An 18,378-nucleotide genomic window follows, 5' to 3' on the forward strand; every position below is an offset into this window, starting at 1 on the left:
TGGTGATTATAACAAGCCTGCATTTATTTGGACGTGAGGTGAGGGGGCATGTTTGAGCGCCTCAGGCTTAAGTGCTTGTGATGTTTCTCGGCCGTGCTGTCAGGTTGAGTGCCTGCCGAGTGCATGGGGGAGATGTAGATGAGCGATGGGACACCATGGACTAGTTGACTAGATTAATCAGTAAGGTTAACTAGTCTTGAAAGGGGACATTTCACAAGACTTTTTTAAGATGTCAAATAAATCTTTGGTGTCCTTAGAGTGCGTACGTGAAGTTTTAGCTCAAAATACCATATAGATCATTTATTATAACATGTTAAAATTGCCACTTTGTAGGTGTGAACAAAAATGTGCCGTTTTTGGGTTGTGCCCTTTAAAATGCAAATGAGCTGATCTCTGCACTAAATGGCAGTGCCGCGGTTGGATAGTGCAGATTAAGGGGCGGTATTATAATAAGATCCCCTTCTGACATCACAAGATGAGCCAGATTTCAATGACCTATTTTGTCACATGCTTGCAGAGAATGGTTTACCAAAACTCAGTTACTGGGTTGTTGTTTTTCACATTTGGTAGTTTGATAGAAGCACTAGGGACCCAATTATAGCACTTAAACATGGAAAATGTCAGGTTTTATGATATGTCCCCTTTAAATTCTTTGTTTTGGTAAACACAAAGGAATGCTATGGAAGTGAATGTGGCTTTTTGGTTACATACATTCTTCAAAATATCTTCTTTCGTGTTTAAGGAAATTAATACAGGTTTGTAACAACATAAGAGTGAGTAATTTTTACGTAAATTATCCCTTTTAAGTTTATTCTTAATTTTTTTTAAATATTGTTTCGTATAAAACCCTTTTGTTCATGCATGTGCAGACTGCATGTATTTGGGCATTGCATCGTTTAAGATGGAGCATAGTTCACCTTCAAAAAGTATCCCAAGAAGACCACATTGGGCTCCAGCTGTGTTTGATCGTGAATTAATGTTCATTTTTCTTTCCTTAAACCAATTACTTCGACAGTCCTTTCTGAAAATACGTCATTCTGCACATCGCAGGATAACAATGCATCATTTACATTTATGCATTTGGCAGATCACTCTATCCAAAGTGGCTTACAGTGCATTCAAGCTATACATTTTTAATATCAATATGTGTGTCCCTCCAGATCGAACCCATGACCTTTGCCCTGCTTACACAATGCTCTATCAAGTGAGCTACAGGAGCATCATGTGAACTTGTGTGTGTGCGTTTAACCAAAGTCTTGATTAAGATTAACCACAGAATTTGATCATTCACATCCATTTTTCTCTCTTTCTGTCATCTACTTCCTTTTTGTCTTGGCACATCGATGTAAAAACACTTTGGTAAAGAACACACACAGCGTGACCTCTGTATGGAGGGGGAGGGCTGCGTGGATGTGTGTGTGTGTGTGTGTGTGTGTGTGTGTGTGTGTGTGTGTGTTGTTTAAGATCCGAGTCGGGTATACGTGGGGGTGTTCTCCCCATTATGTCAATGGAAAGCAGCTAAAGATGAAGTGGCAGTCATGAAAATGGCATTCTTTCAGAAAATAAAAGCCCTTGAGAGAGGGAATAAGAAAAGAGTGGGAATGAAAGTTGCATTTGAAGACCTTTATGGCTGATCCGGCCAGAAGGTCAGAGGCTCCTTTAGAAGAAAAGGGGAGACATCAGAGGTAGGACAGAAGCCATGGAGACATGCGTCTCTTCTTTAAGTTTTGGGATTTTTGACCTCTGTATTTATAGCAGTTTAAGGACTAAAACCCCGGTACACAGATCTGAGTAGAGGTATTTAATAGTGATGCAAGTCCAACTTAATACAGTATATTATGTGCTGAATACAAATATAGCTAAAATGTTTTATTGTCAACTTCATGTCATACACTACCTGGCATATAGGCATACAGTTTTATTGGACGTATGTACCTTGTCGCTGTTACTGGCCTAAACTAAAAAGTTTTGGTTTGCTGAAGACGAAGGGATACGAGGAGCATGGATCACAACTGTCCAGACAGGTTTGGCAGCCAGACATTAATTTAAAGGGCTCACCATGGAACTTTTTAGCCACTAGGGGGTGCTAGACATGTATTTTTCACGTCTAGCGCCCCTAGAGGCCACAAGCGCTGCAGCACTGTCCCAAAGGAAGATAAGACAACTCTTTAGGTCACAAAGTGTGCCTTCCAGCATGTCATATAAATATAATTTCATGGGTTTTATTTTTTTCAAACGCCAAAAGATCGCGTAGCTCACGTTGTAATTGTGGTCGCTTGGTTAAAGTTTATATTTAAAAAAAATATTGCATTAAAGGGAAATCGAACCTGGCTTGCCCGTGTCCTAGGTCCATGACGCCGCCACGGCACCACAATCTCACACGATAAGTCTCTCTCTACACTCTCTAAGTAGCCTCCGGTAAAATTCACGTTAAAAAAATTGTATTCGGGCACCAGACAGGACTTATATATGCATGCAATATAACATTACTTGTACAAAAGCATGAGGGCCAAGTCAGCATCGTCAGAAACCCCTCCTCCTCCTTTAGTTCACGCCAGCGAGCGAACGCTGGCCCAATGTTGATCCTCGTCCTTCTTTTTATTCTGTCACTCTCCCCTTTTCTCTCTCTGGTCTCCTACGATAAAACCTTGGGTTTCTTTATATATATATATATATTTATATATATATTATTTATATATATTTATATTTATATATACACACACACTGGGTATATTAGCATGGGCCAATAACAAACATGAGTTAGTGAGCACTTCCTGTACTACAGAAATATGTCAAATCTTTTGGATTTCTAGTCAAGTCTTGAATATTCTTGAATCTTGAAGCAAACCCAACTATTTCCTAGATTTCAATGATGGTTTGTGTTTGACGTTCATGTGTGATGGATTACAGGGTAAAGGCCTTTGATAAAGGACCCTAACCGAGGCTTTTAACACGCATGCACCTCCTGGCTTTGTCCTCTATTGCCTCTGCTCTTCCTGTCTGTCATGTGCTGTGAACGATGATCAATAATTAACAGTTTTTGGATGGTTTCTGTACTCAGCCGCTCATGTTTTTGCGTGACTGAAGGGTTCGGCGTGTCTTTCCCTGCATTCTTGCCATTCTCTGTGTGGAGTCTACAGTGCCCACTAGTGTCAGAAATGAGGATTGTTTGTGCCATCCTTGGAGCTTCACAAGGAAATGAAGAAGCATTCTGGTCTGTTTAACATTAGTTTGATCAGTTTTAACTTTAGAAATAATTTAGACATAGTTTAAAGGAATATTTTGTGGTTAAACTTGGTTTTAAAAATGTGTTGATGTCATGCACTTAAAATGGAAATTATAAGTGCATGTTTTTTGATTTGTCAGTTAGATACAGTACCATAATTTGCACGGTTTTAGATAAAATGTAATTCTTTGTAAGCATTTTCATAACATAAGCAGCATCAACTCTCATCAAAGCTCAGTTAATGGTTACATATAGTCATATTTATTATCAAGTTAAACAGTTCTTCTGCCAAGTAACATAATTTATGATCCTGACCAGGACTGTGCTTGTATATTATTCTAGGCTTTAGCTAATAACTGTCAGAGGGTGGGTTGCAGAAGATTTTAGTTTTCCCCTTATAGTGGTTTTTAATGTTTTTGAATGGGTGGTAGATTAATTCATTGGCAGGACTTCACATGAATCGTGTTTTTGGATGATTTGTGACTTGTGTTTTTCTAACCTTTTATCCGAATGCTGAGCATAACAATGCATGGTTCTCAGATTTAGTTGGATCTCTTGTTGAGATACTGCCTAGAATTAAGGCGTTTTTAAAAACCTGAATGTGCCATGAATCCAGGGAGACAGAAAAGATGTCCGTGAGTCATTTGTACTTGAGAGACATTGCATTTGAGCTTTGCAGGGGTCATGCCTTTGGGTCTGTCCACAAACCTTTAGTTAAGCACCGGTCAACAACTACAGCCCCATGAATCTCTTGTTTTTATAAAGACCGCAGTGGTCAGGGACAAGCTGACGTGAAAGTGCCCAGTATAGCTATCAAGGGCTGGAGACCTTTCAAAGAGATTCTTCTGTCTAACCTCTTGTTTTAAGGGCAGACTGTGGTAACCAATACAAATCTTCATACCAGTAAAGAAAGACTTTTACGTGCTGTCAGGAAGACTTTCAGTAACGGTTTTACTAAGAATTCAGTGTCCATGGACACAAGTTTCTCGTAATTATGGCACTAGATGTTTTTTCTAACCCACAGACATCACATTCCCGTAACAAGAGCAAGATATGTTTATTCATTTGGTTTTATATGCATTCATGCCCACCCTTATAATTATAATCTATTTATTTTACACACTTGTTTTCTTTAAAAGGCAGAAGTCACAAAAGCTACATTTTTATCTGACTGTCTTAACAATTATGATCAGTTTTGAAGAAAAAAATTGACTAGTGGATGGTTGTTATTTAGGCTGAGGGGCAACCTTCCGATCTCTCTGATGAAGCCAATACGGAAGTGATTTAAACTGCAATTGATCGACTGGCCGCTTGAGGCTGGCTCCAAAAGGAAGTAAATAATATATTTCCAGCCTGGTACAAAATTTATTTTTGGTCTATATAGCTAAATTTGCCCTCATGACATCTTTGAGGGGGGTGAATTTTTTGGTAAACTGTAATGTTTAAATGATATTAACGGGTTAGTCAGTTTTCTTAAAAAAAATCCAGATAATTTACTCACCACCATGTCATCCAAAATGTTGATGTCTTTCTTTGTTCAGTCGAGAAGAAATTATGTTTTTTGAGGAAAACATTCCTGGATTTTTCTAATTTTAATGGACCCAAACACGTAACAGTTTTAATGCAGTTTAAAATTGCAGTTTCAACAGAGTTTCTAAGGACTATAAAGGATCCCAAACAAGCCATAACGGTCTTATCTAGCGAAACGATTGTCATTTTTGACAAGAAAAATAAAAAATATGCACTTTTGAACCACAACTTCTCGTCTAGGTCCAGTCCTGTGATGCGCCAGCGCGACCTCGCGTAATTGCGTAGTGACGTAGAAAGATCATGTGTGACATACATGAAACGCACATTTGCAGACAATTTTAAACAATAAACTGACACAAAGACATTCATTAGTATTAGTCCACATACAACAATGTCAGAATGGTCTTCTTTCTCCACACTTGTAAACACTGGGGCGTAGTTTCGTATTCGTCATCCGTGACGTGATGACGTATTGCGTGAGGTGGCGCGTCACAGGACCGGAGATAGATGAGAAGTTGTGGTTTAATAGTGCATATTTTTTCGCGAGATAAGACCCTTATGCTTCGTTTGGGATTGTTTAGAGCAAGGGTGTCCAATACGTCGATTGCGATGGATAAGTCGATCGCAAAGGCAATGCCGGTAGATCGCACATAAGTTACCTGCTGCTCCACACGCGAAATTGGCAATTACTCTGAGTTGCTGCGCCTTTCTTATCAAATGTGTTTTTATAAATCTTATGCCGCTGCAGCGCAGTCGTCTAACTTCCGAAATTCGCCAGGATGCGCATTCTTGCCTTCAGCCAGGAGCTGATCCATGCTCACGGTGTGTGTGCGGGAGCGAGGCAGTGAGAGAGGGAGAGGCAGATTTATATGCTTCTGATACTGTTGTCATTTTCTAGTTTGGTTCACTAAACCGCATCTCCGCTATTTTAAGGAGTGCTCGACATGTGCTCGATGATTTTTTTTTAAAACTCCTCAAAAAGAATAGAGTAATGGTGACAGCCCAAAATTCAATGTAGAGGTATAGTCCTAACAAGCATTTAAAGTGTTATAAAAATAATTAACTCTGTTTTTTAGATCTTGTCGGCTTTATCATTTTAAAAGTAGATCGCCACACAAAAAAGTCTGGACACCCCTTGTTTAGAATCCTTTGAAACTTCGTTTCGTGTTGCGTGTTACGTTACGTGTTGGGGTCCATTAAAATCGATTAAAATAAGAAAAAACCTGGAATGTTTTCCTCAAAAAACATAATTTCTTCTCGACTGAACAAAGAAAGACATCAACATTTTGGATGACATGGTGGTGAGTAAATTATCTGGATTTTTTAAGAAAATGGACTAATCCTTTAAGCCTTAAAGATCTGCTTAATTAAGGGTGTGGCCACTTGAGTGACGGTTGAACAACCACTGCTGTCACTAGAGTCGAGCTTGGCGGACGTAGTTTCAGTAACCAGCCACCTCAGCTTCACTCATGTCCCGCCTCTTTACCCATTTTCAGATCCATATTTTTTTACAGTCTGTGGTTTAGACTAATCTTACATGTCCACCCCACAGTTTGTCGGTTTAACGTGCAGGAACGTTGAATGTGAGTTCGCCACGCCCCTTTATTTACATACAGCAGTATTCACAGAATAAAAAATTCTGTTATTTAGTATATTTTTTTATAGTATGACAAACATAGTGGTGAAGCATTGCATAAGCAGTGTAAAATGTCATGGGGTCGAACCCAGGAAATACACATGTTGATAAAATGTATACCTTGTAATGCGCTGTGGATAAATGCATCTGCTAAAAGTGTAAATGTAGTGCCGGCATTTTCTTTTAATTCTGTACAGGATAACCATCTGTGGTCAAGCGGTAAGGATGGGCTTGTTAACTCTCCTGTGCGGTCTCTATAGACCCCACAAAGTGCTGATCCATGTTTCCTATGTATGAAGATGACGCCGATCAGTGTGGGAATGATGCCGCTGACACTGTGGGAATGACCCGAGGGTTTGAAAGCACCACTTGTCCTCCTCCATCATTGTCGGGTCATATATTATTTCTGTTAACGTCACAGCACGCCACTGGAAATCTGATAAGTAAACAAATATTTGTTTCCCAGCAACCCCTTGCTAGGAAGTTGCTAGGAAAAAGACAAAATCACTTAACCTGGCGTATTGTTTCGAGGTGACCTCTTGGGTCAGGAGGTTTCTCTCTGTTGTTTTATATTCGGTGTGCTTTGATGAGCATATAAACAACCAAACCGCCCAGAAGAAAAGAGACCACAGGACTTTTATGTCCGAGCGGTATGATGTTCGATTAAACGTGCACATGCACGCTCAGATCAGTGAGGAGAGTGATGGTGCATGTGAGTTTACAGCGTGGGCCGCTCTATTTACATGCTAATGAAGCAAATCTGGCGTGCTTCGAGCGAGGGCCACCGCAGGGCCGCACAGCTCTGCTAATGTTCTCACATTGTTTGCTCGAAGGGGGAGGGCCCGACAGGGACAGCGGTGGTCCATGTTTTAATAAAGGAGGTAGAATTTTGAAACGCAGAGGAAACTTTAGAAAAGAGAGAGGGGAAGCAGAGATTATGAAGCAGGGCTCAACATAAAGTACTGCCCGGTTGCCCGGGGCAAGCGTGAGAGACGTTCGGGCCAGTAAAAAGTATTGTCACTTGCCCGATTGGGCCAGTGCTTCACCCTCAGTCACTAAAATATATTTTCATCAATGTATATTATTTAACATCTTTGAAGCAGACATTTACTTGGGTAAAACACGCCGAAAGAAACAATGCAATATTTTGCAGAGTTTGCTGTCAGTTTACAGGTAAAGCAGAAAAGTTGGGAATCTTTTTCTTTGGAACATGTCTGTTGTATATGTATACAATTCTATTTGACTTTTATTATTGTATTAAAATTATTATTTTTAAATATGTTACACTGACAGTTTATTATTAGGGCCAGTGAAAATTTTGGCAGGGCAAGTGAAAACCTGAACCACTGGCCCGATCGGGCCAGTATAAAAAATTATTTGCGTTGAGCCCTGTGAAGGAAAAAGGCTCGCGCCACCGCTTAAATCAATTGAGGTGGATCTTGGGAGGAGAAAGGCAGAAAAGGGATACAGGTCAGGAAGGGTGGAACGGAGCAGAACAAGAGAGAAAGACAAAAAACACCTTTTCTTCAGATGACAGGATGTAAGCTTTCAGGAAATGTGATGAATTTGTGATCAAATGCATAGTTGGAACGTGCTGTAAAAGTGAATATGGATTAAACACAGTAAGGATGTGATTTCATACGTGCGATTGTTGCTTGTCACCCTTGTTGTCTCTATATGTTGTATGTCCTGGTGTAGTTGTGAGGTGTGCACTGCAGCCAATCACAAAGTCAGAAATCTATCAGTCTGAAAATTGGCAGGGCGAGGAGATTTTCAGGATTGATTCTGAGCTGAGATGCTGTGGCTGCAAAGCTAAAGCACAGGCAGTATTTTCTTGAAATGTGTCTTATCTGATCTCTCTAAAGTTATGCATCTGTTGATCAATCATTCAGTCCCTCCAGAAAAACGTGATTATGAGATTGCATGATTCAAATCATAATCAACCAAAGTACGCATATTTATGCGGGGGGCGCATTTTTTCAAATACGCCGCACTTTCGCAGCATAAATTGCAGATTTCCGTGCGCAAAATATGCGGGGCTTGCATGATTTCATAATTCAATTTCGTAGCAAAAATCAAATATATCCTAGCAGAAAGTTGAAAAATGTTGCATTTAATTCACACAAGCGCAGCCATGTCCCTTGTTGCCATGGAAACGTTATGAAGTGACGTGATTATGTGACGTGAACATCATTGAAAAGCTGCAAACAGTTTTTGCAAGTTCCCGCAATTTATGCAAGTTCCCATAATCTCATTGCATAAAATTGCATAAATATCCCGCATATTCCATAGCATTTTTTAAGAAATGTGCCGCAAGATCAAGGATTTTTGCCTGCAACAAACACAAAAAACTCTGCGTTTTTCTGGAAGGACTGATCATTGCAACCAATAAACTGTGCATGTTGAACCACATTTCACATTTCAGCTAGAATTAATGTCCCTTTTTTTAATCCATTGTATTTCCTATTTAAATATAGTCTATTTACTAATATTTTCTTGTAGGCCTAGTTTTGTAATTTCTCTCAATATTCTTATGTTATTTAATGGGTAACAGCATGAGCTGTTTTCATATTGAGAATTTATTTAAAATATTTTATTACTCTTCTATATTTTACAAAAGGATGACACAGCAAAGTTTTACTTGGTTATCCTCTCATAAAGGTCAAAATTCCCCTGAGCAGCTCCAGAGCACAACTTTGCCACTTAATAAAAAATTTATTTCTGAGAACTGCCAGCTACCCACATTTTATTTTTAGTATATTATAATAGGTGCAATTGTATGGAAATATGATTTGAGCCTGACTCAAACCTGTCCTTCCCACATGAGCACCATAGGTCATAGGGTGCCTTAGTGATGACTTTTTGTAGGCAAAACCAAGAAGCAAGTTAGCCTTTTAGCACTTCCGGTTCCAATGTCCCGAAGTCAATGTGTTTTTTTTTGTTAAGGTCCTTAAATAAGATCTTGAGTTAACATAAGGCCAAGATATTTTCACATTTTATTCACAAAACATACCAGCAATACCCTTTACCCTAAGCTTTAAAGTGTCTTAAAAGGGTGGTTGCTAAAAAGTTGCTACATGAGACTATGAGACTATTTGTCGGGACTTTAAACATCATCACGCATAAAGAACGCAGCATGGGCACAATTCCCAACAAATATTTTTCCACAGAGTATTTCTTTATCAGGGAACAAGTTTTTGAATGTGTTTAATAAAGTTTAAAAGGGCTGTCGCAAGCTTGGTGATGATGACTGTCAAGAGACTGTGGTGTAGTTCGCTTGTAGCCTAAGGTTAGCTTTTTATTTCAAGTAAATGCATTACTTCAACATTCATAAAAGTTGTGTTCTGTGAAGATTATGTTTTTGGACAAAACGTGTAAGTGTCTTTAACTTTTGTTAAACACAGAGCTTATTTTTTACAATAATCCAAAAGTCTATGGAAAAAATTAAAGGGATAGTTCACCCAAAAATGAAAATTCTGTCATCATTTACTCACTCTCATGTTGTTACAAACGCGCATAAATTTCTTTGTTGTGATAAACACAAACGAAGATATTTTGAGAAGTGTTTGTAGCCAAACCATTTGTGGACCACATTCACTTCCATAGTATAATTTTTTCCTACTATGGATGTGAATGGTGTCCACGAAGGGTTTAGCTACAAACCTCTCTCAAAATTTCTTCCTTTGTGTTCATCAGAGAAAAGAAATTTATGCGGGTTTGTAACAACATGAGATTGAGTAAATGATGACAGAATTTTCATTTTAGGGTGAACTATCCCTTTAATGGCCTTTTTTACGAGGGAACCAGAGTCCCGCTAACTTTTTGGTTGGCCTACAAAAATGCGTCATCCCTGCTGCACTTTGTGTTGAAACAACTAGATTAAAGAGACACTCCACTTTTTTTGAAAATATGCTCATTTTCCAGCTCCTTTAGAGTTCAACATTTGATTTTTACCGTTTTGGAATCCATTCAGCCGATCTCCGGGTCTGGTGCTTCCACTTTTAGCATAGCTTAGCATAATCAATTGAATCTGATTAGACCATTAGCATTGTGCTAAGAAATAACCGAAGAGTTTAGATATTTTTCCTATTTAAAACTTGACTCTTCTGTAGTTACATTGTGTACTAAGACCAACAGAAAATTAAAATTTTCTAGGCAGATATGTCTAGGAACTATACTCTCATTCTGGCATAATAATCAAGGACTTTGCTGCTGTAACATGGCTGCAGGAGGCGCAATATCATTGCTAAAAGTGGTACTGCCAGACCCGGAGATCAGCTGAATGGATTCCAAAAAGATAAAAATAAAATGTTGAACTCTAGAGGAGCTTGAAAATGAGTATATTTTCCAAAAAAGTGGAGTGTCCCTTTAAGCACTAGGTAACAGATGTTATTTACTGTTTATTAATACTATTTATTAATAAATAATCACACCCATATTCTCTTCTGTTCCAGGCTCCTATTCCAAAGACGGTCCTAATCTCAATTCCCATATCCAAGTCTTCTGTGTCCCGTTTCCGTAACAGCGTGGAGGGGCTGAATCAGGAGATCGAACGCATCATTATCCGAGATGCAGGCGACAGAGAAGAGCAGTTCATTGTAAGAAACCACAGTGTGATTTTGCAAAACCACTGTTGCTTAAATTAAGTGTCCTCAGAGGAAATTTACTGTACAGCCGCCACAGAAAGCATTTTGACACTTGAATCATATGAATGGTTTATTATATAACAAAATATCAAACCAAGTGGCAGTAAGACACAAATATATTTCTTGGGATAGTTGACCAAAAAATTAAATTACCCCATGATTTACTCACCTTCAAGCCGTCCTCAATGTATATTATATGTATATGATTTTTTTTTTTTCAAAAGAACACAATCTGTGTTTTATTAGAAAATGGGGTTTTCCAGGCTTTATAATGGTAGTAAATGATGCTTCTGATTCAAAGCCCAAAAAAGTGCATTAATTCATCAGAGAAGTAACCCACACGGCTCCAGTGGGTTAACGAGGCCTTCTGAGAACAATCAATGCAAATTTGTAAGAAAAATTGTAATAAAAAAAATGTACAAACTAAAATAACTAGCTTCCGGTAATGGCTGGCAAGAAATTGCGTTTCCAACGTAGGACGTAGCGTCCTATCTCTCTTGTCTCATCTCCAATACGTCTCGTATGCTACGTCATACACTGGAAACGCACTCTCTTGTGAACACGTGTCATTATTTGATATTTTATTGCAAATAAATTTTAACATTTGGTATTTTGACATGACATATATTTTTAAATGTAAGTATCCAAGTACTAAGCCACTAAAAACTATCATCCAATTAATATAATCCTTGATCCCTGTTCTTTTATCCCAGCCTCATGAGGCCCCAGATGGGCATCGCGCCCCTCCTCCCCTCTGCCAGCGCAGTGCCAGCTCACGCAGCATTGACACACAGACACCCCTGGGCACCACGGCGGGCAGTAACCACAGCAACAGCAGCAGCCGTTCTCAGTCCATCTCACCCACGTTCCTGAATGTTCCCATCGAGCCCTGCAGCGATAGTCCATCTCCCAACGAGGACGAAACGTTGACTGATGGCCATGAGAAAGGTACAGCGCAGACACAAGATATCCCACACACAAACACACTCAGGGCTGTACACATGGCATTGAGTTTACACCTCTCATGCTTTGATCGCTTTGTTTGCTTATCGAGAGGTTAGTGGCCATTGTCTTTTCCACCAATAACATCTTGTTTTCAGGCTTGTTTTTCTTAATCACTTCCCCTGCCTCTCATTAGTTAGACAAACAGAAAGTTCTGCCTCAACATCATGCCATTGGTTGAGCTAATTTTGCTGTGTCCGGGTGGTTAAGATGCTCCACTTATGGTTTTCCTTGCAATTTGAAGCGATACTCCAGCCAAATATAAAAATTAATTTATTATGTACTTGCCCTCAAGCAATTCTGACGAACACATTTGAAGTTAAAGGGTTAGTTCGTCCAAAAATGAAAATAATGTCATTAATGACTCATCCTCATGTCGTTCCAAACCTGTAAGACCTCCGTTCATCTTCAGAACACAGTTTAAGAGGTTTTTAGCTTTCTGCCCCTCAATTGAAAATGTATGTACGGTATACTGTCCAATTCCAGAAAGGTAATAAAAACATCATCAAAGTAGTCCATGCGACATCAGTTGATAGGTAACACTTTACAATAAGGTTCATTAGTTAGCATTAGTTAACAACATTAGTTAACATGAACTATTAATGAATTGCACTTATACAGCATTTATTAGTCTGTTTATGTTAATTTCAACAATTACTAATACTTTATTAAAATCTTGTAACGTTAGTTAGTTGCACTGTAAACTAACATTAACAAGCAATTAAAAGCTTTATTTCTATTAACTAACATTAACAAAGATTAATAAATACTGTAACAAATGTATTGCTCATGGTTTGTTCATGTTAGTGTAGGGGTGGGACGGTTGTCATGACCACCGCACCACCGCGGTGGTGCAATGCCACCGCAGTGGTGAAGTGCCACCAGCGGTTGTGTGACGTCACATATCAGGTGAATGATTAAACAAAATAATAAGTAAAAATTGCAGTTTTTTTACACGTGAAATAATAATAACAAAAGTTGTACAGTAATTTAAAGCCTAAGATACAAATTTATAACATTGTTTTATGTTAATACACAAATCTCCGCTACATTACCATGTATGGCGTTTCCACTAAACTGGTGGATTTTAGCATAACTCAGCACGTTGGAGTTTAGCCATGTCACTGTGTTGTGCGTCTGCTTTAGTTTCTTTTGGTCTCCAGTGACAGTGATACATACACATCACGTTTGTCTTTTGTTGTGAAATAAAAATGTTACCAGGTTAAAGTCGCGTGCATCAGGAAGCGCATTTAGTGAAACTTTATTTTCTTTCACCATTTAAACCACCCTAACCCCCCCATGGACCCCACCACCGCAACACCGGCGGTTGTTGTTGATGGTTCCACCGCGGTGGTAAAAATTTGCCACCGTCACAGCCCTATGTTAGTTAATACATTAACTAATGTTAACTAATGAACCTTATTGTGAAGTGTTACCAGTTGGTCAGTTAGAATTTGTTGAATCATTGAAAATACATTTTGGTCCAAAAAGAACAAAAATTACAACTTTATTCAGCATTTAGTCTTGTCTGTTGTGAATCTGCATTCACCACACTGCAGTGACGCTGCTGACGTGTTATCTGGAACTAACCCTTTAACTAGTAAATGTCCTTGCTTTTCCAAGCTTATTATGGGAGAAAACGCTTCTGACTTAAAGCTCAAAAAAGTGCATCCATCCTTCACAGAAGTCATCCATACAGCAGCCATATCACCCTGTAGCCCAAGACAGCTTGCCCACTGAAGCTAAGCAGGGCTGAGCCTGGTCAGTACTTGGATGGGAGACCACTTGGGAAAAACCAGGTTGCTGCTGGTAGTGGTGTTAGTGAGACCAGCGGGGGTGCTCACCCTGTGGTCTGTGTGGGTCCTAACGCCCCAGTATAGTGATGGGGACACTATACTGTCAAAAAAGCACCGTCCTTCGGATGAGACGTTAAACCGAGGTCCTGACTCTCTGTGGTCATTAAAAATCCCAGGATGTCCTTCGAAAAAGAGTAGGGGTGTGCCCCGGCATCCTGGCCAAACTTGCCCATTGTCCTACTAATCATCCCTCATACTACTTGGCTATATCACTCTGTCTCCTCTCCACTAATAAGCTGGTGTGTGGTGGGCGTTCTGGCGCAATATGGCTGCCGTCGCATCATCCAGGTGGATGCTGCACATTGGTGGTGGTTGAGGAGATGCCCCAGTTCATATGTAAAGCGCTTTGAGTACTGAGAAAAGCGCTATATAAATGTAAGGAATTATTATTATTATTATCCACACGGTCCAGGGGGTTAATAAACTCTCTTGTGAATCGCAAGTTCAAGATGCTAATTATTATATTTGATAAAGTTAAATATTTTGATATTTTTCTTACAAAATTGCATCGATTTGCCTCAAGTAATCTGAGAAGACCTTTATTAACCCTTTGGAGCCGTGTGGATTACTTCTGTTAAGGATGAATGTACTTTTTTGGGATTTAAAGTCAGAAACTGTTCCTTGGTCCCTGTTTTCTCCCATTTTAAAGCTTGGAAGATTAAGAACATTACCACAATGACTCCAAATGTGCTGGTCTGAAAGTGATGGACATATGCATCTCAGATTACTTGAGGATGAGTAAATCATTGGGTAATTTTTATTTTGGCGGTGGTATCCGTTAAAGCTGGGATAAATTAAAGTTTTTATTATTATACATCTCATTTACACCTCAGATTTGGTAAAGGAACACGTAAGGGTTTGAGAATGCGCAGAACTTGAGTAATAATGGGCGTTTCACTTCTGAGTTCTGTGGACAGTACTGACAGATGCTGTTGCACATAATACACAGGTTGTACTGTCATTATTAAAACTATTGTCTTGTACCATGTCCACAGATCTCGCCCCTGGCTCACCCCTGCTTAAATATGCCTCCTCCCCAAAGCCAAACAACACCTACATGTTCAAACGCGAGCCACCTGAGGGCTGTGAGCGAGTCAAGGTCTTCACAGAAGAAACACAGTGAGTGCAGTTTCTCACAATCCAATATTTTATCTGCTCTCTTTGCACTCGTCGTGTTCTGCTTCGAGCCCTTGAAATTATGATAGCGTAACGTTTACACCGACTTCAAAGCTGAGTCGGTACCTTCAGCTGTCTCTTATCTCTCCTCCTCCATTTTCATCTGTACAGGGCCAGACCTCCGCAGGAGATCCCTCAGTTCCTGTGCCCAGATAGGAACAAGGTCAATTTCATTCCCAAGAGCGGCTCGGCGTTCTGCCTAGTCAACATTCCCAAACCACTGATGCCCACACAGGAGCTCAACAACCTTAAGAATCAAGGCAACGGGCGACTCACACCAGAACCTGAGCAGAGAGCTTCGTGGAGAACCTGCGTACTATCCCAACAACCCTCAGGCTCCTCCCCCTCCTCCTGTCTGTCGGAGTTAGACACGCCCCCTCAACAAGTGTCCTAGCGAACTTTGCACGGCACATTTTCATAACTCTTACAGAACGAAGCGATTATTAGTAACAAAGGCTTTATTGGGTGACGTCTGCTTGTTTTTGATGGAAGATGAAATGGTTGCCTTTTGCTATGCAGCTTTATTAAGGTTTGTGCTTGTTCTCAAAGAACAGGAAGGCCAATTTTGGGGTTGGGTTTTTGATAAAGGTATGTTTGTGATTAACATATTCGCTTTTATACCTTTCGTAGACATGACTGAGATTGAGAAAGTTAAATCACTATGAACGCACACTCGCATAAAGCAGCGGGAATCTGATCTATGTTAGCTTTCTCAATTCTTCAATACCGAGGTGGCTTTATAGGTCCTAGATGAATTTTTGTGAGACACTGATGTATATTTTATAATAGTTTGCCGTGGATCACTTTTGCAAGAAATTTTCTACATATTTTTTTAGGACCAGCAGAACATTAAATAGAAATTATGTTGTCTTAGTAGATAAGTTCATCTAAAAAAAAGAAAATAAACTGTCATTGTTTACTCGCCCCCATTTCATTTTAATCCTGGCTTTTTTCCATGGAGCTTAAAAAGGACTGGTTACACTTTCCATTTAGTTACAATAAAGAAGGACTTTTCAACTTAAAATCACACAAAAAAATGTGTCTCCATATAACTTGTGTGCTAAGTTCCAAGTTTCTAAAAGCTACACTTTAAAAAGTGAAAGTTGGATTAGCTTAAAGGAAAACACCACTGTTTTTCAATGTTTTACATTTTCTTACCTCAACTAAGACAAATTAATACATGCCTATCTTTATTCAATGCATGCACTTAAATGACAAGATTGTTTATGATGAAATAGAACGGTTTTGACTGAAATTTTGACATATGATGCTGGCCCGAGAATTTTCGGGTGATCGTTGTTTCACCTCCCACCTCTAGAATGGGTTTATAGGTGCACAGGAACAATCACTTCCTAAAATGCATTAAACTTTCATTCACAAAGACATGAAACTCACCGAGTGGTCAGGGGTGTTCACTGATATGCTCACACAAGAATCGCTGCAAAAGACGCATTCCAACAGGTTTTATCATAGTTTTGTCCAACTCCATTGACTTGTATTAGATGTCCTGTGAGGTACGGTATTACTCCGCGCCGGGACTTTTTTGTATTCTTGCAATTGGCAAAGGTGGATTATCGCCACCAACTGGGCTGGAGTGTCTATTATTCAAGCTCTCAACGGAAGAATATGCGGGTGTGAGGCGTTTGGAAATAGGTCCATCAGTTAACAACGAATGCTAAAACAGCTGTTGGAAAGCATCTTTTGCAGCGATTTTTGTGTGAGCATATCAGTGAACACCCCTGACCACTCGGTGAGTTTCACGTCTTTGTAAACGAAAGTTTAATGCATTTTAGGAAGGATTGTTCATGTGCACCTATACACCCATTGTTGAGGTGGGAGGTGAAACAACGATCACCCGAAAATTCTCGGGGCAGCGGCATATGTCGAAATTTCAGTCACAACTGTTCTATTTCATCACAAACAATCTGAAAACAGGGCTTTAAGTCTAAAATACCGAACTTGTCCTCTAATCTTTGTACATCGCGTCGTGACTGTGTTAGCATTTAGCCTAGCCCCATTCATTCCTTAGGATCCAAACAGAGATGAATTTAGAAGCCACCAAACACTTCCATGTTTTCCCTATTTAAAGACTGTTACATGAGTAGTTACACGAGTAAGTATGGTGGCTCAAAATAAAACGCGACTTTTTTTAAGCGGATAAAAAATGAGAACTATAATGAGTGGGGGAAGGGTGCAGTGATATTGACGGAAGTTTGAGCGAGACGAGGAGTAGTCAGGAGTGATGACGTTATTGGGCGCTGAGGTCAAAGTGCTGCAAACTTAGTGCAAGAGCATACAATATAGTTCTCATTTTTATCTGCTTAAAAATATCACCACATTTTATTTTGTGGCACCACTCGTGTAACTACTCATGTAACAGTCTTTAAATAGGGAAAACATGGAAGTGTTTGGTGGCTTCCCTGTTTGGATCCTAAGGAATGAATAGGGCTAGGCTAAATACTAACACATTCACGACGCGCTGTACAAAGATTAAGTGCACGCATTGAAAAAAGATAGGTATGTATTAATTCATTTAATTTGAGGTAAGAACATAGTAAAATATTGAAAAACTGTGGTGTTTTCCTTTAAAAAAAGTTAACCTAAAAATATATATTTTTTACTTAAATTTTCTCACTTTATCTTATTTTTAGGTGTTACCAATTTAAATGTTTTTTCACCTTAAATTTTCTCACTTTAAGTGAAAAATTCAAGTTGACAACTTTTTTAAGTTTTACCAATTGAGGTAATTAAAGTAGATCTAACTTTCACTTTTTACAGTGTACACAAAAACTTTCAAACTCATTTTTCGCCTAAATCTAAACCAATTCAATTCTCAAGTTTGACTTATTAACTTAATGTCATAATGATCAACATCTTATTCACTTAAGAGCAATTTAAAGTCAAATTTGGTTTGTATGACCTCAAATCATACTGACTATGATACATTATAGTGATGTTTTACCATTATTTTTGAAGCTCCTCATTCATTGTAATTGCATTATAAGAAAGACCAGACCAGACATTGTAAGGGGTTGCTGAGTAAATGATGGCAGAATTTTCATTTTTGGCTGAAATATTTCTAAAATTAATAGGCATAGAGGCCGAAAGACCTGGCATAATGAATCCGGGTTTCTCCAAATAATTTTCACCGTGGCAGGCAGCTTCTGTTCAGCCGAGTCAAGACAAAATCATCAAGGAAACAGGAGGGACTGGTTCTCAGTCTATGAGCAAAGACAAAAAATCAAATCAGAGAGAGAGAGAGAGAGAGATCTGTGATTAATGTCTTCTGATGCTCTGAGAGAGCGG

The 18,378-nt window shown here is 39.2% G+C and overlaps 1 protein-coding gene across 1 annotated transcript in view; it reads left to right on the forward strand.

Annotated features, from left to right (window-relative positions):
* Positions 1-18,150, forward strand: part of fam117bb (family with sequence similarity 117 member Bb) — a 58,962-nt gene extending 40,812 nt beyond the window's left edge. The window contains exons 5-8 of the mRNA XM_065292834.2: positions 10,847-10,990; positions 11,752-11,986; positions 14,892-15,015; positions 15,184-18,150. Coding sequence (XP_065148906.2) covers positions 10,847-10,990; positions 11,752-11,986; positions 14,892-15,015; positions 15,184-15,466 — 786 coding nt within the window. The 3' untranslated portion in view covers positions 15,467-18,150. The remainder of the gene's footprint in view (positions 1-10,846; positions 10,991-11,751; positions 11,987-14,891; positions 15,016-15,183) is intronic.
* Positions 18,151-18,378: the final 228 nt, after the last annotated feature.

This window comes from Paramisgurnus dabryanus, chromosome 15 (genome assembly GCF_030506205.2).
Source record: "Paramisgurnus dabryanus chromosome 15, PD_genome_1.1, whole genome shotgun sequence".
NCBI classification, from domain to species: Eukaryota; Metazoa; Chordata; class Actinopteri; order Cypriniformes; family Cobitidae; genus Paramisgurnus; species Paramisgurnus dabryanus.